This window comes from Gekko japonicus, unplaced genomic scaffold (genome assembly GCF_001447785.1).
Source record: "Gekko japonicus isolate JY-2015 unplaced genomic scaffold, Gekko_japonicus_V1.1 scaffold2186, whole genome shotgun sequence".
NCBI lineage: Eukaryota > Metazoa > Chordata > Lepidosauria > Squamata > Gekkonidae > Gekko > Gekko japonicus.
In genome coordinates this window covers 202,858-220,664 of record NW_015172071.1, presented here as the reverse complement: position 1 = coordinate 220,664, position 17,807 = coordinate 202,858, and the positions used below count along the sequence as shown (strand labels likewise).

General features: G+C 47.9%; 1 protein-coding gene across 1 annotated transcript in view; it reads right to left on the bottom strand.

Annotated features, from left to right (window-relative positions):
• Window positions 1–1,653: 1,653 nt before the first annotated feature.
• Window positions 1,654–17,807, bottom strand: part of DHX37 (DEAH-box helicase 37) — a 57,293-nt gene continuing 41,139 nt past the window's right edge. The window contains exons 19-27 of the mRNA XM_015420854.1: window positions 17,597–17,721; window positions 15,476–15,592; window positions 13,321–13,493; window positions 11,325–11,439; window positions 8,805–8,942; window positions 7,792–7,886; window positions 5,634–5,707; window positions 3,651–3,748; window positions 1,654–2,642 (exon numbers count right to left, since the gene is read on the bottom strand). Of these exons, the coding sequence (XP_015276340.1) occupies window positions 2,560–2,642; window positions 3,651–3,748; window positions 5,634–5,707; window positions 7,792–7,886; window positions 8,805–8,942; window positions 11,325–11,439; window positions 13,321–13,493; window positions 15,476–15,592; window positions 17,597–17,721 (1,018 nt within the window). The 3' untranslated portion in view covers window positions 1,654–2,559. The remainder of the gene's footprint in view (window positions 2,643–3,650; window positions 3,749–5,633; window positions 5,708–7,791; window positions 7,887–8,804; window positions 8,943–11,324; window positions 11,440–13,320; window positions 13,494–15,475; window positions 15,593–17,596; window positions 17,722–17,807) is intronic.

Below are 17,807 nucleotides of genomic sequence, written 5' to 3'. Positions count from 1 at the left end.
AAAGCCTTCACCAGGGCTTTTTTTGTAGAAAAAGCCCAGCAGGAACTCATTAGCATAATAGGCCACACCCAACATCAGAAACTCATTAGCATATTAGGCCACACACCATTCCTTCCCTTGGCTTGCCTGAGCGCCCCGTGGCTGTGGGGAGCCCAGCCCCCCCCCCGAAGGGAAGGAAAGGCAGTTTAAACTGCCTTCCCTTGGCTTGCCCAGGGAAGGCACGGGGAGGCATTTAAATGCCTCCCTGATCCTTTCAGGGCCTTGGAGTCGCCGGGGTGGTGGTGGTGGTGCTGCTCTCCAGGCCTTTGCCCTGTAGCCACACACGCAGAGGTTTTGGCTGTAGTGGGCGTGGCCAACTCTGAAGCCAGCCGGAACTCCGTTCCTGCCCAAAAATAGCCCTGGCCTTCACCTATTTTTGGAACGTTTCCACGAACCAACAGGGCAACTCAACCATCCCTCTATAACGTAACATTTTCCACGTTTTGCAGGTGTGAAGCAGATCGGGTTAACCAGGTCCCCTTTGGCCACCGGCAAGGGATAGCGGGTAGGGTTGCCGGATCCAGGTTGGGAAACTCCTGGAGATTTGGGGATTGAGCCTAAGAAGGATGGGGGGGGGGCAGTGGAGGACAATGCCACAGAGTCCACCCTTCCAAAGCATCCCTGTTCTCCAGGGGAACTGATCTCTGTAAGATGGAGATGAACTGTAATTCCAGGGGGTCCTGGCATCCCTAGAAGCAGAAGAGGGCACCTTCCCCTTTTCCTTACGAAAATCTGAATGCTAAAGATCTGTATGCGAAATATGCCATCTTGTTAAAGTGCTCAAATACTTATGCTGAATGTTTTAATATGGAATTTGTAGTTTTAACTGGTTTTAAAATTGTATTGGATTTTATGTTGTTGTAAACCGCCCTGAGCCCCGCGTAAGTGGGGAAAGGCGGTTAAGAAATCGGGACAAAATAAAAAAAATTGTTCCTGCATGTACCATGCATCTCCGTATTTGTTTCCAAAAAGCATGCCCAACTTTCCAGGTTTCAAGACGCACAAGCCATTTCCCAAATTTCTGTAACAAAGATGGGACTGCACAAATGAGAGTAGGCAAAGAAAAGGACACTTTATTTCAGAAAACAGCAGTGTCATAATACAAAATTAGATTACGAACATGTTACACACGGTGAATCTACGTAGTCATAGTAGCTCTTATCAACAGGGGTGTGCCCCTATCTTCACGGAAGCCCCCTTCCAATTACCACAAAGTTGTGCCACCACAAAAGACCGCATCTGCTTTGAAAATACCCTTTTCCTTAAGGGATGTTTCATTTGCTTGAAGCCGCCTAGCCAGCTAAAACCTGGCTCTAGCAACCCCTCTCTTGCCCCATCACAATCGGGTAGAAAAGAGGCTAAATTACAACACCCCAGGGGCAGTGTACGACAGCCCTTTAGGGAAGGAAGTGCATAAAGAAAGCCTCACAACATTTCATGAGTGTCTTAAAGATCTAGGATTCCCATTCATAATTGCATTTCTGAAAAACGCATTCTTCATAACATTTCTAAATTGCAAATATATATATATAAAATTTAAATATATACATGTCCAAAGGGAAAACACATTGTAATAGGATGGATCTGTCCAAAATGTGATGCATCCTAGTCGGAAAGAGCAATTTCAAGGTCATCTGCAAGCTTTGATTTCAAGTTGGACACGGAAATAAAGACCACAACTTGATGTCTATAGAAGATCACCCCAGCATTCCACTAGCAGCGTTCATGATGGCTTCTTGTTGGATAATTTTTCACTGTTTTTAATCTTGTGTTGTTGTTTTTCCTTTGGAGATAAAAAGCTTTTAGGCTGTATCGTTTTGCAAGAAGGACAGAATATCCTTGAGGTTATCATGCTCTTCCTTGAGGTTCAGGGACGCTGTGAACACTGTCCGTCAGGACGGAAGTGGGATCCTCATAACTTACAAAAACAGGCACATTCTTTCCCCTATGCTTAAAGCCTGTTGTGTTTATTTTCTGTTAGTTTGCTCTCTGTCCTGATTTGTACGTCCTTGAACGTGTGTTTCTCAGCAAAGTTCGCCACTCTCTCCGCTGCCATGAAACCCAGGAGTACAGAGGTCAAGCCGCCAGGCTCACAATTAAACCTCACACCCCTCATTTTTTTCATACTCGCTAAGCACCAAAGCACATTTGCGCACCACAGATATGTTCACTATGGTCTGGTGACGTCGTGCTTGTTTTTAAACGGTGTGGATCAGACCTCCAACAAATGCACATAAACGATATCCCCATTTGTACCTAGGGAAGAAGAGCACCTGCGTGCATGTTCTTTCGCACCTGTGGATCTGCTCCTTTCCAGTAAAACGTATGCAAGTTGCTCATCGATGCAAAGGCACTGCAAGGAACCCATGCAGGCAACTGCAGAGTGCAGACTGCCTGTGTGTCCGTGAATAAGCCAGTCTCTTCCTTGCAAATAAGGATTTCTCTTTTTCTGTTGGGTCTTTGCAGCTAAGCTCTAGGAGAAACCTTTGTGGAGGGGGGACAGCAAACTCACTTGGCAGTTCATGGTGTTACCGGTGGCCAGATTTTAGATACGCTTTCACGCGCCGCTTCCGGAACCCACTGGCAATATTCCTCCAACAAATCTGAAACAGAACAATAACTTGTGAGCGAGGGTCCGTTAACGGAAAGCGGTGTTTGGGAAAGTCCGGCCAACAAGATTGGATGAAACTTTCCGAAGTGTTTTAAAATCACTCTGCGGTAATGACGGAGGACAGGGCAAGTTATGGTCTGGCCTTGCATGAAGAGATACACAGCTGGAGGGGCAGAGACGTAATCAACAGGGCACCCTTTCTAGAGGGGAGATGGGAAAAACCTTTTTGGCAACCATCCTTGTTCCTTTAAAACTGGTCATCAAACTGGAATTGCCAGGACACTCAAACTGTGCCATGACAATTACATTAATTCAACTCCAAACAAGGCAAGGTTCTGGCAAGCCCCAAGAATCACTTGCAAAAGAAGCTCCTGCTGCAACTCCACATGAGTCACTGCTCTGGCAAGCAACTGCTTCCAAACAGCTTCTTCTGGGATGAGTAATTCTGCAGCGCCTCTATGGTGTGGGTGTGACTGGATCACTTATCCGATGCAGAGGCACAGCACAATCACCCACCTTTCAAGGAGGTTGCCTGTTGGGTCTCTGTATGAATGGCTATTCAGGATCCACCTACGGATCACACTACAGTGTCATCTCCAGAGGCGGGGGAAAGCCTGTTCATTTCACTGGGGGTTTGGAATGTGCTCTACCCCTCAACTACAACCCCTCCAAGCAGGCATTCTTGTGCTTGTCTCAAAACAGACAGAAGACCACCGCAACTTCACCCGCATGCCCAAGATCCAAGAAATGCGACTGCCTCCTTCTTAAGTGTTCTTTGCTCAGTCTCAGAAACCCTAACATGTGGGATTACACAGATGCTTGGATATGTCATTGCGGGAATTCTCAGGCACTGCCGCCGAGAGAAAGCCGACCCTGGGCTGTCAGACAGCCGAAAGGAGGCAGCTGTGTTTTCAGGCACCTTGAGTGATGCTCAACTCAGCTCAAATGCAGAAACACAGCAAAATCCACGAGAACGTCTAGCGTGTTAATCAGGGCTTACATTCTGGGTTCCTGTTCCAGGCGGCAAGCAAGGCATCCCGGTTATCGGCATTTTCGGACACCAGCGCTTTCAGGAGGAATTCTGTCCTCGGTTGGAGTCTGCAGGGATTCCAAATAGAGACGTGCACACATTAGGGCATGGGCATAAAACCAAGCAGATGCTCTAAGTTTTGAAGAGAACCAGAATCCACAGGGGCAGCCCACAGAATCCAGTGCGTTGAAGGAGTCCGAGGGTTGAAAGAGAATCTGGGAGACCACCCGGCTCCAAATCCCTACTCTGCCTTGGAAAGGTGGGGTATCAGTGAAACAGATAAGTTCTCTCCAGGGGAGTGGCGCCATGCAGCACTACGCCTGCTGCGTAACCGGAGTCTCTCTTCCAGTCTGGTGTAGTGGTTAAGCGCGCGGACTCTAATCTGGGAGAACCAGGTTTGATTCCCCACTCCTCCGCTTGCACCTGGCTGGATGACCTTGGGCAAGCCATAGTTCTGGTCAGAGCTGTTCTGAAAAAGAGCAGTTTCTGTCAGAGCTCTCTCATCCCCACCTACCTCACAGGGTGTCTGTTGTGGGGAGAGGAAGGGAAAGGAGTTTGTAAGCTGCTCTGAGACTCCCTTGGGTAGTGAAGGGCGGGGTATAAATCCAATCTCTTCTCTTCTTTTTCTTGAAAAAGAGCAGTTTCTGTCAGAGCTCTCTCAGCCCCACCTACCTCACAGGGTGTCTGTTGTGGGGAGGGGGGAAGGGAAAGGAGTCTGTAAGCCGCTCTGAGACTCCTTTGGGTAGTGAAGGGCGGGGTATAAATCCAACCTCTTCTCTTCTTCTTCTTCCAACGGAGGACAGATTATTTCCTTTATTTACATCCCGCCTTCCTCCCCAAGGGCGACCCAAAGCGGCTTACATTGTCCTCTTCTCCTCTGTTTTACCCCCACAACAACCCTATGAGGTAGGTTATGCTGAGAGTATGTGACTGGCCCAACATCACCCAGCAAACTTCCCCAGCAGAGCGGGGATTCGAACCTGGGTCTCCGAGATCCTAATCTGACACTTTAAACCCAGAGGTGTCAAACTCATTTGTTACAAGGGTCGGATCTGACATCAATGTCATTTTGTTGGGCCGGGCCACGTGTGCCATAAAATGTAATGTCAGGTACGGGAGATACAAACTTGATAAAGGACATAGTAAAGGTAAAGGTTTCCCTTGCTCGAAAGCCAGTCGAATCCGACTCTAGGGTTGTGGTGCTCATCTCCGTTTCCAAGCTGAAGAGCCAGCGCTGTCCAAAGACGCTTCTGTGGTCATGTGGCCGACATGACTAGATGCCGAGGCGCACGGAATGCTGTTACCTTCCCACCAAAGTGGTACCTATTTATCTACTTGCAATTTCTTGCTTTTGAACTGCTAGGTTGGCAGGAGCTGGGGCCAGAGACGGGAGCTCACTGTGTCACGTGGCACTTGGGTCTTGAACTGCCGAACTACAGACCTTCTGGTCATAGAATCATAGAATTGGAAGGGACCTCCAGGGTCACCTAGTCCAACCCCCTGCAGCTCAGTGTCTTAACCTCTGAGCCACTGCGGCCCCTATAAAAGACACAGGCAAATCTAATTAGCAATATTATTATTTTTTTACTCAAAATACAAACCAAAGCAATTGATTCCTAGCAGTGAAAGCTAGGAATTTACTGGGGAACCCAGAAAAGTCCCAATAAATGCATTTAATCATATGCAAGACTAAGTTTTTTCCAAGGGATACCATAAAAGGGGGAATACCTTACATTTCCATACATATCAGTTGCTTGCGGGCCAGGTAAGAGCCCTACGGGCCTTATGTTTGACACCCCTGATTTAGGAACTGCGCCACACTTGGCCACCACAACAGAGGCTGCATTGTCACTCTCACAGATGTTTTGCAGGCTGGCTCCCTCTTTTACTCCTAAGTCAGGAAAACAAGCAATCCTCCCCCTTCCCCCTCCCCCAAGCTTGTCAACAACTCACTTGGACCATGATTTCAGCATTATGACTGGATTAGACAGCAGGCAGCGGGTGAAGGAGCCCAGCTTCTTAAAGACCTAGAAGGAGACACACACACACATATATATGTTCTAAAAAGAAGTGATATCCAGGGAATGGCTTTCAAGATCGTTACAAGGTGGAATTAAGCAGGGAGGGGCCTGTCTACCTCGCCAACCTGCCTCCTGGAGCACTGAGAGGCAATGTGGGCGGTGACCACATGGCTTCTTCAGTGGTGGCACCCTGCTGTTGGTATACCCTCCCCCCCACCTTAGTGGCTTTTAGGTGCCAGGGCAGAGAGCCAGTTTTGTTTCGTGGTTAAGTGCGCGGACTCTAATCTGGGAGAACCAGGTTTGACTCCCCACTCCTCCACTTGCAGCTGCTGGATGACCTTGGGCAAGCCGTAGTTGTTGGATGGCCTTGGGCAAGCCGTAGTTCTGATAAGAGCTGTCCTTGAAAAAGAGCAGTTTCTGACAAGAGCTCTCTCAGCCCCACCGACCTCACTGGGTGTCTGTTGTGGGGAGGGGAAGAGCAAGGAGTTTGTAAGCCGCTCTGAGACACCTTTGGGCTGTGAAGGGCGGGGTATAAATACAATCTCTTCTCTTTATCTTCTCTTTACCCAGGTGTTTAACAGAGGGCTTTTAAACCCTTTTTTAAAAAGCCGTTCTGTGGTCCATGTAATGATTCCAAGTTGTGTGTTTGTGTGTGTTTCTTTAAAGTGGTTGGTAAGTGTCAGTAGAACAAGGGGGTGAAAGAGGGAGATGAGTGAGTGAGGCAATTGGTTGGTGACTGAGAGTGTGTGGGTCGAGCTAGGATTTACCGACGTATTGTGTGAACTTCAATAAAGTTTATAAAATCTTAAAAAGAAAAAAACGAAGTCAGTAGCTGTCAGCTGTGGCCAATCTACATAGAGTCTGAGAAGTAGTCTTCTAACTAGAATCATATAGAAGTGCTGTGAAAGGCATTCAGAGTCTAAAGGAGGAAGAAAAGTACTTCAGGGGGCAATTTAGACAAAATCTAATATTGTCAGAGTATTACAACAGTGTGTGAGGGGGGGAAAGCTGACAGAGACCCGAGTAAAAAGTGAAAGATTTTACTCAGCAACTTAACAAAGCATCATCTTGTAACCAACACGCTTCTTTGACCAATAAAGTTTTATCGTGTAACCAACACACTTCTTTTACCAATAAAGTTTTATCGTGTAACCAACACACTTCTTTTACCAATAAAGTTTTATCGTGTAACCAACACACTTCTTTTACCAATAAAGTTTTATCGTGTAACCAACACACTTCTTTTACCAATAAAGTTTTATCGTGTAACCAACACACTTCTTTTACCAATAAAGTTTTATCGTGTAACCAACACACTTCTTTTACCAATAAAGTTTTATCGTGTAACCAACACACTTCTTTTACCAATAAAGTTTTATCGTGTAACCAACACACTTCTTTTACCAATAAAGTTTTATCGTGTAACCAACACACTTCTTTTACCAATAAAGTTTTATCGTGTAACCAACACACTTCTTTTACCAATAAAGTTTTATCGTGTAACCAACACACTTCTTTTACCAATAAAGTTTTATCGTGTAACCAACACACTTCTTTTACCAATAAAGTTTTATCGTGTAACCAACACACTTCTTTTACCAATAAAGTTTTATCGTGTAACCAACACACTTCTTTTACCAATAAAGTTTTATCGTGTTTATTGTTAACCCAGAGTTTTATCCTCAGAACCACATAGTCCAACAAAGGAGCCTTAGAGCTTGGGCACAATACTGTGGGAAAGGTTAATTAAAGACTGGAATTAAATTCCTGGTGGTCGCGATAGATACTTTGAGTGAGAGAAACAACAAGAAACTTAAAACCACATCACACCTAACCACACACAAAATAAAAGAAAGGTATCGTCACAGTCTGGTTCTGGCCTGAGGACCTTTTTACAGATATTCTTGACTCTGCTCAAAGTTGCATGCGGCTTTTATGCCCTGGCTTGTTTTTCATATTTACAGTCTATGTTGCCTTCATGGTATTCTATTCCCCTCCCCCCCACAAGCCACCCGAAGGGGGTCTTTAGGGAGGAGGCGTACAATTCTCCTAAAGAAATAAAACAGACTGGTAGACAAACGCACACGCACCTTCCCTTCCAGTAAGAACCTGGCAAAGTATTTGTAGCGATCAATGCCTTCCGGATAATCCACCTCCACGGCAGGGAGCGGCCATCCTACTCGATCTGCAGAGAGAGGGGGGGGGGTGTTGCGTGTATGTGTTAGGGCATCTCTCGCTAGCTGGCCCGGCATTCAGCCCTCAAACGCTCGATTCCGTCTCCTCCAAAGAGGAAGGGACCAACCTTGCCAAACTGGGCACCAGCCAGTCCCAATCGAGAGCTTCAACCACATTTTACAGACAGAAGCATGCAAACGACAGCCCAAAAAGTTTAACCGGGAGCCACAGTAGGATTTGTGCTTCCAACACAGATTGTCAGTGTAGCTCAGGGGTCCCCACAATGTGATGTTTGTGGGCCCCATGGTACCCGCCAACACCTTTCCTGAGGCCCACCAAGTATTTTTTTTGAAAGAGGGCCTGGCCATCTGGGGCTTCTGATTGGCAGTGTAGATTTTTTAAAAAATGTTGCCTTGGAAGCAGTGGCCATCCCAGCACAAAGATCTACACTGCGAGCCTAAAGGTAAGCTGTGGCAGCCATTTTGTGGCTGACTCTGTCTCCTGTGGTGGCCATTTTGTGCCTCCGCCCACCACGACATGTCAGAATGCCAAATGTGACTGAGGGCTGGAGGAGGAGATTGGATTTATACCCTGTCCTTCACTCAGAGTGGCTTACAATCTCCTTCCCTTCCTCTACTCACAACAGACACCCTGTGAGGTAGGTGGGGCTGAAAGAGCTCCGAGAGAACTGCTCGTGAGAGAACAGCTCTGAGAGAACTTGTGACAGACCCAAGGTCACTACAGCAGCTGCATGTGGAGGAGCGGGGAATTAAACCCAGTTCTCCCAAATTAGAGTCTGCGCTCTTAACTCGTTGGGGACCTCTGATGTAGTTTTTGTACCACAGAGACTTTTCTGCAGTATTCTAAAACAATCAGTGGCAAAACATTAGCTCCCCCTGAGAAAGAAACGCAACGCCACAAAACTCACAGAAGACGCTCAGCCTGTGGCATTTGATGTTGCCCGTTTCAGGACAGTAAGAGGGGGGAGGATGTTCTAGTGGCTTTTCAAAGTGGCAGTACATAGGCAAGAGGAGAGGAATCCATTCTGGCTCGACGGCTGAAACACCTGCAAGAGATCAGACAGAAGGAACAAAAGACAGGTGGGTAAAAAACAAAATCGAGCCTTCACCCAGTCTGGCCCTCGCAAGCACAGAAATCGGCGCGTTTTGAATGATAAGATGTCCTCCATCAGAGCAAAAAGCAGAGCTATTTGCCCTTGATGAGAACAACAACAACAACAACAACAACAACAAAATCTATTCCCTGTTATTTCACTTTTTAATTCAAGTCTGAGAAAGAAAATCCAACATAACATCAGTTACTTTCTCCCTGTTTACCCCGAAGGGAACATTAACGTCATTGCTGAGGAACTTGTGTGTGCTGCAAAGGATTCTGGATGTGTTTTGAGATGGTGGGATGGGGTGAGACTTTGGCCATGCTTACTCAGGGAAGGGCCATGGCTCAGTGGGTAGAGCACCTGCTTGGTGTGCTGAAGGTTCCAGATTCAATCCCCGGCATCTCCAGTTAAAAAGAACCAGGCAGTAGGTGACGTGAAAGACTTCAGCAGAAGACCTTGGAGAGCCGCTGCCAGTCTGAGTAGACAAGACTGATCTTGATGGACCAAGGGTCTGATTCAGTATAAGGCAGCTATTAACCATGGACCTCCGCCCTAAGAACTGCAACCACACATTCCAGAGAACAACAGGATATAGCATGAGCTTCTAAAGAACTCCATGGGGTGTGTTCAGACGGGGCGATTCTGCCGGCATAAACTGCACCAGTTGGAACCGGTGCAGTTTATGCCGGCAGAAACGCGATCACACTTACCCTCCATTTTGCGTAGCCCTCCGTTGGACGCCCGCTCACACGCTGCGGGCGTCGGCGTTTGTTTGTTTTTTTAAAAAAGGACAGTTTGAGCATGCGCATAGGCAGCCATTCAGATAATGGCGATTTTTGCGCATGCTCAAAACCCCCCCATTACATTTAAACTTTAAAGGTAAGGACTTACCTTTAAAGTTTAAAGCCCAACCTGGCCTCCCTGTAGTCCCGGACACCTCCGGGAAGTTAAACTAAGGGCTTTTAAAAAAATTTTAACAAACGCTCAGGGCGAAGCTTCGCCCGAGCGCATATCGCTTGGTTTTTAAAAAAAAAAATGGCGGGGGAAAGCCTCAGGCTTCCGACGGAAGTAGCTGGGGAATGGTGGAGAGCGATCAGACGCCGGGGTGCACCGTTGCACTCAGTTTACCACCAGTTGGGACCTAGTGGCAGAGTGCAACGGTTTAAAGGGATTTACAATGGTTAGGGACGGGAGGCAGATGTTCGCTGTGTGAACGCCCGTAAGTACACCGGATGGAACCGGCACCCTAACCGTTGTAAATCCCCCGTCTGAACGCACCCCAGGTGTCCCCTTCTCCCGTGTTACAGGTGAGCCAAATACCTATATGTCCTGAACTCTGATGTCACAGCAACCTGCTACGCCAGACTCAATTAGGTCTCACTAACCCTTGAGAAAGGGGCAAGCCCCAGGATTTTGTGGCTTGCGGGGCAAATATTTTTCTGGTGGGGCTGAAGTTCTCAGTGCAGAAAGGAAAGCCAGGATTCTGAGGATTAGGACTCAGCTTCTCTTCTCTCTCTGAGTCTTCTCAAGCTGTCTATCCTACACAGCCGTTCTTATGCCAGCAATCACCCTTAGCCTATTAACCACTTAGCCAAAGGATTTAGCTGTTACCAGGATAGATCTCTAGATTGCAAGCTGTCAACCACTTTAGATGAAAGTTCTCAGCTGTTGCAAGTTAATCACTTCTGCCAGCCGGAGCAACAATCCTGAGAACAAGCCGGCAAGTGGGGGGCGATGTCTTCTATAGTAAAGAAAGCAAACACTTAGGCAGAAGAGCTCTCTTAAAGGAGACCAGTTTCTTGACACGGAGTTAGAAGGGATCCTAGAGGTCACCTACTCCAACCTCCTTTCTCAGTGCGGGAATTAATCAACTACAACACCCCACTCTGCTTAAAGAAGAAGAAGAGATTGGATTTATACCCTGCCCTTCACAGCCCGAAGGTGTCTCAGAGCGGCTTACAATCTCCTTTCCCTTCCCCTCCCCACGACAGACACCCTGTGAGGCAGGCGGAGCTGAGAGAGCTCTTGATAGAAGCTGCTATTTTTCAAGAACAGCTCTTATCAGAGCTATGGCTTGCCCAAGGTCATCCAGCCAGGTGCAAGTAGAGGAGTGGGGAATCAAACCCGGTTCTCCCAGATTAGAGTCCGTGCACTTAACCACTACACCAAACTGGAGCGTGTGCCTTTTAAAAATGTTTTAAAATGATTGAAAAAAGCATTTCTAGGAGAAATCCTTGTGGGCTGTGCCTTTAAGGAACGGGGTGGAGCCCCCAAAAGCACCACTGTAGCTATGGGCGTGGAAAGGGGCCCCGGAGAGGAGCAGCCGGTTACCTTTCATGTACATTTTGGTGGTTTCGACGATTTCCTGATAGACCACGAACTCGGGCAGCTGTTTGAAGAGGATGGAGTTGGGGTGGATGAAGACTGGATCATCCAAAAGGGGAGTCTACAGAAAGGCACAGAGGGGGAGAAAGGGCTGAGCCAGGTGAGATGTCTAGGCAGGGCCGGCTCCAGCTTATTTTGCACCCTTGGCGAGGATCCTTTCTGCCTTCCCTGTGCGCCCACCAATTTTCAAAAATAAATGCATTTTGGGAAGAATGAAAAACACAAATAATCAAGAAACTCCCAGAGTACGGGGCCGGGTGCAGTTTGGTGCCCCTAAGGGCCGGCCCGCTCTAGGCGATCGCCTAGTTCGCCTAGTGAGTGAGCCGGCCCTGTGTCCAGGCACAATGCCACTAACCATCAGCACCATTACAGGTGTTCAAGCTGTAAAAAGGTTAAGCCCAGGCTGTATGAGCAGGTATCCTGCAGCTTCCTCACATCCGAATTTGGAAAGAGGTCAGAAGATGTAAAATTGCTGGCTCAGTCCATAGGGTTGCCAACCCCCCCGGTTTGCCAGGGGTCCCCTGTTATGGGGGGGTTCTACCCGCCGCCGGCCAGATGGCCAGCGGGGGAAGCCCCACCCCCAACACCCACAGCCACCCATCTCTCTCCCTTTAAGTGTGTGGAACCCGTGTTTCCTCCCAAGCCAGTGTTTCCTCCCAGGGAAATGCCAGCTTCGTGCATTTAAAGGGGAAATGCAGCTGCTCTTAAAGGGAAAACACGTTTCTGGAGATCCGGCGTGCGGGCGGATGGGGGGCGGACGTCCCCAATGTGACGTCATCACGTTGGGGATGCCCCGCCCCCTCCAGGAACGCCCCCAAAGTCCCCCGCTGGGGGTGGAAGATGGACTTGGCAACCCTACCAGTCCAAGATCCCCCAAGTTGGCAGCTCTTTATAGGCCATGGACAGATGGGTTTTCTGCTCAGAGAAGAGGAGAAACCTCTCAAGTGGCAATGCCAGGATGTTCCAGCTGCTAGGGTGCCTTTGCATCAATGCAAGCAAGTCAAGGCTCCTTGTCAGTCCCCAGCCCCACCCACGGAGGAGGCTTCTGTTGCATCTCTGCATGATTCGCAGCTCTAGCAATCAACCGCTTGATCTGATTGGTTTAATTTATTAAATTTCTACCCTCCCCTTCCAGCCAGGGCTGGCTCAAGGCGGCTTATAAAAGCAGCATAAAATTACAGTAAAATTACAATAAGATACATTAACATATAAAAATGCTAGTATCGGTATCAATAATTCACAGCAGTTTTGTTAGACGAGCTCTTTATTTGCAGTCGGCTCTAGCTCTTTTTAGATCAACTTAGGTGGCTACCTCAGGCTATAAGTTGAATCCCTGGAGAACAGGGCTCTCCCCCTTTAAATAAGCGATCAGTTGTTAATAATTAGTGGTTAGCGGTGACGGCGGCTCCAAAACCCCGGTGGAAGAGCTCCGTTTTACAGGCCCTGCGGACTAATACTCCTGCCCTAGGTGCAGTTGGATCATTTGACTGATGCAGAGGCACAAACAAACATTACCTGGCTTTAGAAGTCTCATTATCTGCCCCCTGTTGTCTCTCTGTATGAGTTGCTGCCCTGGATCCACCTTCTTCAGATCAAGGAACATGCCCAGATCAGCAACTCACATAGAGACGCAGCTCTTCCATGAGCTGGTTTCCCAAGCTTTTTCGTATTTTCAAAGAAAAGCTTTCGGGGTCTCGGCTTTCTTAAACTGGCATGATACTGCCACAGGACGAGGTGGCAGATTATTAAAGGAAACAGCAAGGGAGTAACTGAACTGACAGAGATTTAATGTGTTGAAATAAGCAGCTGAAGTTTTTTATGGTGTGGAGGTCCAACAATATCGCCTGGGAAATAATAGCCCATCAGGCCTTTATTAATGAGACAGGACATTTTTTTTCTCCAGGCTGCCGGCAACCCGAGACAGGATGCCGACGTGTTCTACCTTGTAACCATTTTTTCTCTTCTCATCAAGGAGCTCCTCTGCTTGGATCCTTCGGGCGACGTGGTCTCCGAGCCCCGCCAAGACGATCTGCCGCAAGTAGGTCACCTGGGCCTCTGTCGGGGGCTTCATTTTGGGGTCAACAAAGAGGCCGGCATCGGAGCAGATGGAGTTCACTTGAAGCACGAGAGGAAAACACAAAAAACAGGGAGAGTCTTCAGGTGGGTGGCGAGAGTAAGACTGGATTTTCTTTTCCCTTCTTTCCCCTTCCCCCCTTTCTATACATAAACTAATAAAACTTAAAACTTAAAGAAAAAAACCTCACGCATACAAGATTCTCACACGATGGTATTTGACACCGCAAAAAAATAGCTGCAATAATATCAAAACACTTGCCACTATGTATAGCAACCAAATAATCCAATATATTTTAAGCTAACATACACATAATTAACCACAAAACAAGACAAAGGTGAACTCTGATTGTGAGACACCAAAGACAACATGATAGTATATTCTTGTAAAACAAAGGGTAAAAATAGGTTTAATTTATATAACCTGATAAAGAACATATTATGCAAGAAATGAAGAGTATGGCATTGATGACACTAACACTCTAATAATAAAAAATACTAATTTATTGATAAGGTTTAAGTAATATATTGGCATTTATTCTGATACAAGAGGGGCCCTCGCCGCTCTGCCCCCCCCGCTCGCCGTTCCCCTCGCAAGCGGCGGCGGCCTTTGCAGAGCGTTCCCTGCACATGTGCAGGGGACGCTCTGTGAGTTTCGGGGGGATTTAAACATCCCCCCGATTCTTTTTTTCAACTTTAGGATTTTTGTGCACACGTGGGGACTGCCCCACATGTGCACAAACCTCTCCCTGCCCCCCAGGTGGCCCCGGAGCGCGGATTTAGATATCCGCACGCACGGGGCCAGTTCACTATTAGATATATAGATTAGTTTGAGAAACCCTGTAAAATGAAATGGTATCTATGTATCTATGTACCTATGTATTTTAATAAAAAATATCAATGAAAAAGAAGAAGAAGAAAAAAGAAGGTCCAGGCGATTGCTATAAAACATTTCCCTTGCTCCAACATAGAAAAACAAAAACGAGATCCCCCAATCTGTGGAAAGAAGCAATTCACAGTAGAGTTGCCAGCTCCGGGCTGGGAACTACCTGGAGATTTTTGGGGGGCGGAGCCTGGGGAAGGCAGGGTTTGGGGGAGGGGAGGGATTTCAGTGGGGTATAAATGCCACAAAGTCCACCTTCCCAAGAGGCCGTTTTCTCAAGGCGAACCGATCTCTGTTGTCTGGAGGTCACTTCTAACAGTGGGAGATCTCCAGCCGCCACCTGGAGGTTGGCAAAAAGACATTCCAGAAGTCCCTCAAGAAATGGGCAGGGCCGACCTTTCTAAGGGCTGCTTTTCTTAGCACTAGGTAAACCTTGTTATTACAGTGACCAGGTGCTGGAAATGATGATTCCCAGAATTCCTTTCTTCTCGCTCTCTCTCGCCCAACATCTATATATCTAATAGCCAAGTTGCCCCCTCCGTGCGGATATCTAAATCTACACATCGGGGGCATTTGGGGGGCAGAGAGATTTTCCTGCACACTTGGAGCAGTCCCCAGGTATGCAGAAAAATCTGACAAGCAGTTGTGGGTGTAGGTGGCGTTAGGGTCAGGGGGAGAAGCCTTTGCAGTCCGGAAGCCATGGGGAATACCCTCCACGAGTATCGCGGGTCCCCCTTCTTGTATATTTTAACTTTCTCTCCCTTTGGCAGGTGGCAGAAAGTAACACTTAGGATCTGGGTGCACAAAAAAAAAAGGGACTCTTAACAAGCACGATGGGCAGTTAAAGAAAAGAAGATTCCTTGGCATCAGGGACCTCACGCTGGATACGCTGTACATATGAAGCTGCCGTCTACTGAATCAGACCCTTGGTCCATCGAGGTCAGTACTGTCTACTCAGACTGGCAGTAGCTCTTCGGGTAGAGGTCTTTCACATCACCTATCACTTGAGCTTCTCAAACGGCAGATGCCGGGGATTGAACCTGGGATCTTTCGCATGCCGAGCAGTTGCTCTGCCCCTCCCCAAAGCATACTGCAAAGACTGAGAATGGTGGAGGTCGAGAATGGTCCCCGGGGGCTTTACCTGTCGTCGTGAGCTGCCCCCGCAAACGCCTGATTTCCACCATGGCTTTGTAGCGCAGGCCGTTCGCGGTGCAGAAGCTGGGCGTGCATCCGGCGTATTCACAGGCACCCACGGCTCCTGCCACGGAAGGTCACAACATCGGACGTCAGGAATGCAACAAAAGAAAGTGAATCCCAGCAAAGGCACTAAGGTGCAGATGATACGAGAGTGGAAAGGAGTCCTCATGAGGGAGAAGCTCCAACTTTAGAACCTCTCTGCTCTGAGCAGCCAATTGCCAGTGGATTTACTAATTTGACTCTGTTGTCTATATTGTTTTATTACTTAACTAGGAAAAAGGCCCGTTGTGGAAATAAATACAACGACCTCTAGAAAGAGGCTCTGGCCAGGTGCCCCGGCCTTGGACACTCAGTGTCAATTTGCTGTGGCGACCTCAGCAGGGTATAATGACACTGAGTCCACCATTTTCTCCAGAGGAACTGATCTCTGCTACCTAAAGAACAGTTGTAATTTTGAGTGATCTCCAGCCCTCACCTGGAGATTGGCAAGGATGGTTCCCCAGAAGGGAATAGTTGGTTTGGAGGGTGGAGTCTATGGCTTTGTACCTGTCCGAGGTCCCACGGCTCCTGAAACCTCACCCTCCTCCAGGCTCCATCCCTCACATCTCCAGGAATTTCTCACCTGGAGTTGGCAACCCTATCTCCTGCCCAGCCAATCATCAACCTACCTTTATTTCCCCCTCACTCTTCAGCTTTCCACCCCTCACACACCTGCAGCCTCTCCGTGCTCTGAAGCCCTGACTGCTACGTCACATTGGCTGTCATATGGGGGCCACCTCAGCAGCATATAAGGATACAGAGCCCACCATTTTCTCCAGGGGAACTGATCTCTGCCATCTGGAAAGCAGTTGTAATTCTGAGTGATCTCCAGCCCTCACCTGGAGATTGGACACATTTTACCTCAGAACAACAAACTGTTTAGAATGTTAGAGGCAAAAGCCAATCAAGTTGCATATGCAAACGACCTCTGTGTTCCGAGGCAAAGGCCAATGAGGCTGCATATGCAAATAACCTCTGTGTTCTGATTGGCTATGGGGGGGAGAGGAACAGCAAAATGTTTAGAATGTTGGAGGCAGGACTCAGGCAAAGCAGCCAGTGGATAGGGAGACCTTCTGAATGACAGATCAGAGAGCAAACTGATTTTGGAGCGTGTGGAATGTTCTAGAGAACTGCCACCACCATTCGGCTTTTATTTATAAGGAAGATTTTCAGGGCTGTTCTCTCAAGGGTAGTTCTCAAGGGAGCTCTTTAAGCCCCACCTACCTCACAGTGTGTCTGTTGTGGGGAGGGGACGGGAAAGGAGATTGTAATCCGCTCTGAGACTCCTTCGGATAGGGAAGGGTGGGTATAAATCCAATCCCTTCTTCTTCCACTACATGAGTGAAGATTCGAATCCCGGTGTCCCTGATCCTAGCCCAACACTCTAACCCCTATGCCACACAGGAATTTTTTTTAGGACCGTAAGATTATGCACAGAACCGTACTGAGCCCTACGAGGAAAGGCTAAGAGCCTTGGGAATGTTTAGTCTGGAGAAGAGGAGACTGAGGGGGGACAGGATCGCTCTCTTTAAATATTTGAAGGGCTGTCATTCGGAGGAGGGCAAGGAGCTGTCCCAGTTGGCAGCAGAGGAGAGGACCTGAGCCAATGGATTTAAATGACATGCAGAAAGGTATCGGCTGGATATTAGGAGAAACCTTTTCACAGTCAGAGTGGTTCAAAGGTGGAATCAGCTGCCTAGGGAGGTGGTGAGATCCCCTTCACTGGCAGCTTTGAAGAAGAGGCTGGACGAGTATTGTTCAGAGATGCTTTAGGCTGGTCCTGCATTAGGGGGTTGGAGTCAATGGTCTGTATGCCCCCTCCCAACTCTATGATTCTAGGATTATGTACAGAAAGCAACTTCAAGACAGCAACAACCGAAAAAGCAGGATGTGGATCGATGAATTGTGCAAAGAGCCATCGTAGCTCACCAAAAAATATACTGATGCTTACTTTCACCGCTCAAGGAACAAAGAGGGTTTTTTCCCCTAAATTAGGAACATTTTTTCCTAAATTTGAACAGCATACCTAGCATTACCATGAGGTCTCCCAGTTTCTGAGAGGGTCCTTGCCCAGCCCAGATCCGCTGCATCTGTACCACCCGCGCCTTCTTCCCCTTGAGCATCTCCTGCTCGGCTTCGCTCACGGCAGGCCTATAGCAGAGATCACACAAAAGCCAGAATGAATTGGGATCTGCGGTTCGGCTACCTTTGCCATCTCAGTGGCCACAGCCTACTCG